This window comes from Armigeres subalbatus, chromosome 3 (assembly GCF_024139115.2).
Source record: "Armigeres subalbatus isolate Guangzhou_Male chromosome 3, GZ_Asu_2, whole genome shotgun sequence".
Taxonomy (NCBI): domain Eukaryota; kingdom Metazoa; phylum Arthropoda; class Insecta; order Diptera; family Culicidae; genus Armigeres; species Armigeres subalbatus.
The window spans coordinates 424,679,401-424,687,000 of NC_085141.1; the positions used below are offsets into that span (position 1 = coordinate 424,679,401).

The following is a 7,600-nucleotide window of genomic DNA, read 5'->3' on the forward strand; positions in this document are numbered from 1 at the left end:
TCGATAGTAAGAGCGGCCGGTTTAATTTCTGCTGCCAACCACGCAACAGTATCAATGCCATCTGTGATTTCTTGTTGACGCTGGGTCATTCTCGACAAAGGGTCCGCAATGTTGTCCGTACCAGGCTCGTATCGCACTATGAAGTCGAAGCTTTGCAGTCTTAGAATCCATCGTTCTATGCGAGCCGATGGCTTCGACTGTGCTCTGTTAAACAAATATTCCAGAGGTTTGCAATCGGTGATCAAAGTAAACTTTATGCCATAAAGGTACACGAAGAGTCTTTCCATTGCCCAAATGATTGCCAGGCACTCTCTTTCGGTTTGACAATATTTTTTTTCATGAATTGCCAAACTACGGGAGATGCAAGAAATCGTTCTGGGTATCCCACTTTTAATTTGAATCAGGATTGCGCCTAGACCATAGGGACTGGCATCGGTTACAAGTTGAGTGGTATCTGCTGGATCGAAATATCCTAGTGACTCAACCTCAACCAATCATGTCCAATTCTTTGTCGTGGACTTCCATCCACTGGAAGAAACAGTCCTTGATTAACAGCTGTCTCATATGATGTGTTAGTCCGGAAAGATTGGGAACGAATCTTCCGACAAAATTTACGAGTCCCAGGAGAGATCTTAGTTCGGTTACTGACGATGGAGCTTGTAAAGAGAGAATCGCTTTGATCCTTTCGTCGGTGGGACGAATTCCGTCTTTCGAAACGCAGTGTCCTAGGAACTCGACCTCAGTTACGGAATAAATCGATTTTTGATCGTTAATTTTCATATTCCTGTCTTTTAAAATTTGCAGTACACGTTTCAATGCCTCGTCATGCTCTTCGTCTGTGGCCCCGTGAATCAACACATCGTCCATGTACACGATAACACCCTCTATTCCTCTAAACAGGTTCTCCATCTCTCTCTGGAACAACTCCGGAGCCGATTTAATGCCAAACATTAATCTGCGGAACCTATAGACCCCACTGCGAGCTACAAAAGTGGTTATATCGCGGCTGTCTTCATCTAGCTCGAAATGATAGTAAGCTGCCTCTAGGTCAATTTTTGACAATTTTGTAACCTGTTTATTTATAATTACTGTTTGAAAAATAATGTTTACGTACATGGGCTTAAACCTACCTTCGTGATCGATGTTATTGCTGCGTCAATGTTGGGCATCGGATAATTCTCGCGTTTTACAGCACGGTTTGCTGCCCGCATGTCGACACACAACCGAATTTTTCCATCCGCCTTCCGAATCGGTACCAGAGGCGAAACCCAGCTCAACGGTCCTTGTGCACGTTCTATGATGTCCTTCTCCAATAAGCCACGGATTGCTTCTTCGACATCTGCTTCCATGGAAACTGGTAGTCGCCTAGCGACTTGAACAACAGGAGCGATATTCGCATCGATTTGGATTTTCAACGTCACGTTGAGAACTTTAGGGAATGTTTCTGGACCTTCAGATAGATTGGATACGTGGTTAATATTGTAACCGATATTCAACACCCCTAACGCGAATGCTGTAGTTTGCCCGTCTGGTGCAACCAAGATGTGTGCCCAAACGCCGGTTTCATCTCCTGGTACTTTAACTTCTGATTCGAATGCGTCACTGAAGAATATTTTCCTATCTGTAGCAAAAGATGTCAGGCATGTCTCATCATCCCGAGGGGTCCGCTCGTTCAGCAGTTTTGCTCCTTGTTGTTTCAGCCACTCGTAGCTCTTGCTGTTCATGATGTTGGCTGGTGAACCCGAGTCCACCAACATGTCCATCTTAACTCCGCCAATCTCCAGTTTCAATACTTCGTTCAGCTGGTTTACGTCCTCGATTGTAAATACTCCTTTTGTGGTAGCCTTTTCGTCGAGTATAGCATTAACGGAACGACGTTTCGGTGCTGGTCCTGATGGTTGCTGAGATTCGTCTCGCTTTCTTCGTCGGCAGCATGCCTTGAAATGCCCTTTCGTTCCGCAGCCGTGGCATTTGGCATCCTTCGCTGCACATTTTCCTATATCCTTGGCCAGGTGTCCAGGACGATTGCAGTTATAGCACCGTCTGTTGGTTTCAGGATTCTGTCGATTGTCCGGTCGTTGATCTACGACGCGTTGCACCAAAGTTCTCTCAAAAGTAGACACAGAGGGTTTGTCATACTGTTTGGATTGTTTTTGTACCTCCTCAATTGTCTTCCCGAGTGTCATGACATCATTAAGGGTTAACTCTTCGGTCAACAGTTTCTTACGCAACTCAGTTGATTTACAACCCTCTACTACTTGATCAATTACCATATCGTCCGGGTCCATGAAATCACTACGTTTCGCTTGATCCTGTAGCCTGAATATGAACTCATGAAATGGTTCGTTTTCTTCCTGCTTCATTGCCCTGAACAAATGCCTTTCAAACCTTTTGTTCAGTTGCGGGGCAAAATACTTTTCCAATGAGGTTATTGCTGATTCATACTGAAACACGATTACTTCCCCCGATTGCAAAATTTGGTGAACTTCATATTTGGTAATTTTGTCATAAAACTCTTGCAGTTCTAGACCACCAAGCACTAGTAGCATATCAAACTTCTCTTCGTCATTTTCGATCTTACTCGCACGTAGGAATCGATCGAAAGCCTTCCGTCATTTCATCCAATCGTTCCTAGGGTCCAACCCTACTTTGAACGGAGGCATCGCGGATGCATCTGGAACAAATTAAAAAGTACTTTGTTGGTTTCTTTTCGAACCATTATGTTATAAAAAAAAACTAAATGTTTGAAGCTCTATTGGCATTGTTTTCAGCATTCACTTGACAATGCATCGAACGTCAAATAAAGTTCAAGGTCATGATCACAATTCCACAAAGCATTGACAATATGGTCCAATGGAACATGTAACCATTCTAAATTTGTAACCTTGAGATTAAACACTAGTAGAATGAAACGCCGCTGTTTGTTTTAGGTATTGAACACCCTTGGCATGGAGCCTTATCATTTCACTTTGTCATCCGGTACGAATCAACTTACGCATCATAAACCCTGCACGTAGCATCAATGGTATGAAGCATGTATCATTCCAGCGGCAAGCATCGACTTTACACTTAGTTCTGGCACGAAACCTCTACATTGCACGTTGCATCCCTGGCACGAAGCCCCACTATTGCACGTAGCATTCCAGCACGAAGCATTGACCTTACACATAGTTCTGGCACGAAGCCCCACTGTTGCACGTAGCATCCCTGTCACGGAGGCACACTATTGCACGTAGCATATCAGCACGAAGCATTGTCCTTACACATAGTTCTGGCACGAAGCCTCCCCATTGCTTGCAGCATTCATCGCACGAAGCCCCACTGTTGCACGTAGCATCCCTGGCTCTAGAAATCTTTCAGTAATACCAATTTGGTTCATTTCCGATTGTTCACATTTACCCTATATGGAATAAACACGTAACATAACCAAACTTTTTTTCGGTCTTGATTTCCCCACAACGCTTCCGAATCTAGCGCTCCGCCCTGTAATGTGCCCACTACCCAACAACGATAAAATACGATTCCGCTGTTTTATTCGTGTCATGGTTTCACCTTTATTATTCACAATTTACCAAATTCACACCTCATTCATTGTTTTCGAAGAAATTCTTCAACTTTTCACTTACCAATTTTATGCCTCGTCGCCATTGTATAACCGCTTGTTCCCAGTATTCACTCGACCGAAAGTGCGTCTTCCTCTGTCGATCGCTCACACCCAACTCCCCGAGCTTTTCCCCACGTTCGCTCACCGAACCGATGTCATCATCCTTTATCAAGTGTGGTAAGCGCGTGTTGCCAGTATTGCTGTTTACACATCGTTACAACTCTGACTCACTAACTCTTACCCTCACTTTGATTTCGATCCGTCCAACGTTATACGAATCAGCCGTATCATTTTCGCCGGAAAACCATGTTCAAGCATAATTTGCCATAATTCATTCCGTTTCACTGAATCGTACGCCGCCTTGAAATCAATAAACAGATGATGTGTCTGCAAGTTGTACTCCCGGAATTTATCAAGGATTTGTCTCAGGGTAAACATTTGATCCGTTGTTGATCGGCCCTCACGAAAATCTGCTTGGTATTCGCCGACGAAGGACTCTTCAAGCGGTCTCAATCGGTTGAACAGAATACGGGACATAATTTTGTACGTCGAATTAAGGAGGGTTATTGGCGCACTCCAGTCTGTGCCCTTTCTTAAAGAGAGGGCAAATGAGGCCGTCCAACCAGCTAGCATGCATTTCCTCGTCTACCAATATTTTCGACATAATATGGTGCAGAACTTCATAAAGCTACTCACTGTCATGTTTGAGAAGTTCAGCCGGGAGCTGGTCCTTCCCCGCAGCCTTATTGTTTTTCAGCTCTTTAATAGCTTTTTTAACCTCATCTAGTGTAGGTGACTCCACAGCTTGTCCATCGTCGCTAACATTTATTCTGTTCACCGATGCACTGTCACTTCCACTATTCAACAAAGTCTCGAAGTGTTGCTTCCACCTGGCAGCCACTTCGGTTTTATTTGTCAGCAAATTCCCTTGTTGGTCGTTGCACATGACGGGAGATGGCGCTGTCTTTCTCCGCACGCCATTGACAGACTCATAAAACCTCCGCATATCGTTCTGCTCCATTTTTTCTGTTGTCGCTAACGTTGATTGCACTTATCCGTTCGTCGAGCTTCTGGCGGTACTCAGCCGATACTCCTTCCGCCGACAATCGCTGGATATTGTAACGCATCGTTCGCTGTGATCTTTCGTTCGATACAGTTGACTACAGTGATCGAATTTTACTGACAACAAGGTAGTGATCAGAGTCAATGCACAGAGAACAGACGTTGAAGCTGCACTCACCATGTTGTGATAACTTTTTACTGTTCATTTTGAATAACTTTGGAATGTCGCCGTTATCCCGTGCATAATCAGCGCTAGCGTCATCAAAAAATGCCACTGTGCGCTAGTGTCGTTACGCACGCAAGAGCAACCAGCGCCATCGTGTTGTCAAAATGAGATTGTGAGTTGCAATGTCGACGTCGATGGCGTTGAGGTTCGGTGTGTTTGTTTACACATGTTTTGAAAGAAATTTTATTCGAGCCTCCATGTCTGTTCTCTGTGGTCAATGTTCGGACCTCTGAATGTCCGCACATCGATAACATCCGAGAAATGGCGCCCATCCACCAGAACATGGTCTATCTGTTTGCAAGGTTGCAATTTGGGTGTCTTCAGGTGTGCTTTCGGATATTCTTTCGTGCAAAGTAGGTGCTGCTGATGGCCATCCCTCTGGCAGCAGCGAAATTTACTAGCCTACCGATTATGGAACGGAAAAAGTCCTCTCTACCGACCTGAGCGTTAGCGTCTCCGATAACAATTTTCACGTCATGCTTTGGGCACTCTCCATATCAAGACATTCATAAAACGTGTCCTTCACGTCGTCGGATTTATCGTTTGTCGGTGCGTAAACGTTGATTAGGTGCGTAAATGTTTTTTTTTCTTTTTTTTTTTTTTTTTTTAACTTTATTAATGTGAAGCGTTGATTAGGTGCGTAAATGTTGATTAGCGGCCGGGCGCCGATGCGCAGATTCTCAAAACCCGAAACAAAATCCTGAAGTGTAAGCCCAATCACGGAAAATGTTTTGACAGTGGAGACTTATCGGCGGAAAATTTTCCCTGACAAAACCCGGAGCAGAATCCCGTAACAAATCCCGCGGACACGTTTTCCGAACTGTAAACTAGCCTTAAGGGCCCTGCACATAGGATACGTTTGCGTTGCGTTTGACAGTTTTCCCATTTGTCATAAGACGAGTTTATACAATCCCATTGAATTCCACCACTTAATTGTATCTTGACAGATACGTATTTCGACCTCAACAGTAAGGCCGTCTTCAGTGTCTCGTACTGGACTTACCGTACCTTGTTTTCCCATGGGAAATGTGTCAAACGCAAGGCAAACGTATCCTATTGGGCCAAACACAATGAATACGTTTGCGTGCGTTTTGACAGTTTTCTCATGGCAAAACTGTCAAAACGCACGCAAACGTATCAATTGTGTTTGGCCCATATGTGCGGGGCTCTTCAGAAACCCAATGTACAAAGTAGATGCTTTGTATATTCATCATTTGCCTTCAACAATTGTTCCATTCCAGGTCATCCAAAAATTTCCTGGAGGCTACACGCGTAACTAAGGACCTAAGGTCTACAAGCGTAACGAAAGAGCTATTATCTCTTTATAAAAAAAAATCATGCCCTATCATCTATTGAACTAAACTCAACATTCCTTAAGCAGCCATTTCTTTCCAGGTCATCCAAGAAATCTCTAGACTCCTCAGCCGCGGTTTCATCCCAAATATGTCCTACGAGTATTTGTCTTTTATTGTCATGAGTTGTTCTAAGATCTCCAAATTGTCTTGGAATTTGAATCCAATGGTCTGCCGAATCAACCAAGGCCTTCATGATGTCCCCAGCCGCGGTATCAACCCAATTATGTCCTTCGAGTAGTTTTCTTTCACTTGCGCCCCAAATCAAGGCATATGTACAAAAAATGTGGTTGGATGACGCGATTGGGTGCATACCTGTGCTGGGGACATAGGGCAGTTTGGAAGAAAAAAAACCCTGATTAATCCACCTAGCGGTGATGATGCCTTTCTCGCTTGTTCAAAATGTTTGACAAACATATATGAAAAGTCTAAAATAACAATTGGTGAATAAGACTTATTTTTCACATTTGTTTATACCAGATAAACCGACCTAGGGTCGAAAATCTCGTGAATAAAGATAGATAAATAAAGATAGATTGAATTGAAAATTCACATTTGTTTATACACATTGTTATAATTGCTGCTGGATGCAATTTGTTGCAAGCAAATCGGATGAGGTTAAGTGCCCGGAAAATGTGAGGTTGTGCAATTGCACAAATCAAGTTTCAGACATATGGGTCTTCTGAAAAAGTTCGTATCGTATGCTTTGTATACGAGAAAAGCAAAAAAACGGTGGTGAGAAAAAAACAAATGTTTCCAGTTGTCAAGCTTTCGAGTGCTTTCCGTTTTGAAGCCAGAATCCAGCTTAGACTTCTATCATCCAATCAATAAGTAAGCTTTTTTGAAATTGTTGTTTTGAACAATATGATTCTTCATATAGATAAAAATTCAGTTGACCTTTCCCGTCAAAAATTGTATTTCGTTTCATTGTTTCAGTCGATTCTTTGGCTTATTTAAGGTCAACTTTCCCAAAGAAAATATAGGTTCTTTAAAGCCTCTAACTATTAAATGGAAAACAAAACTCGAAAACGTGTGCACTTGTGAACCGGCCTGAAAAAAATTCACTCGATGTTCGTTCAAAATCGGGCCAATCTTAAAAACATCACTTTTTCGATTTTTGTTTTAAATTTAAAAAATACTTAGAGGCGTTAACAAATGTAGGTTAATTGGGAATGTTGACTTTAAATAAGCCAAAAAATCGATAAGCAGTTCCGTTTTTGTCATTATCATTCAAATACTTTTCAACCAGATTTATTAATTTGATCCGACTTAAAAAAAAAACTGAAGAGAATTCTACTGGGGTTGCTTTTCTTTATATGGAAAGCATTTCGCAGTTATTGGTATGAATGCATGGTT

At 42.7% G+C, this 7,600-nt stretch overlaps 1 protein-coding gene across 1 annotated transcript; it reads right to left on the minus strand.

The window, feature by feature from the left end:
• Positions 1-486: 486 nt before the first annotated feature.
• Positions 487-2,363, minus strand: LOC134223134 (uncharacterized protein K02A2.6-like). The gene is made up of 2 exons (XM_062702273.1): positions 1,131-2,363; positions 487-1,071 (listed from the first exon to the last, which is right to left on the minus strand). Exons 1-2 carry the CDS (start codon positions 2,361-2,363, stop codon positions 487-489), a joined length of 1,818 nt encoding a protein of 605 aa, XP_062558257.1.
• Positions 2,364-7,600: the final 5,237 nt, after the last annotated feature.

Coding starts and splice junctions, on each gene's coding strand:
- LOC134223134 (XM_062702273.1), bottom strand. CDS start 2,363: ATGAAGCAGGAAGAAAACGAACCATTTCATGAGTTCATATTCAGGCTA. Junction 1,072..1,130: donor CAATAACATCGATCACGAAG/GTAGGTTTAAGC, acceptor ATAAATAAACAG/GTTACAAAATTGTCAAAAAT.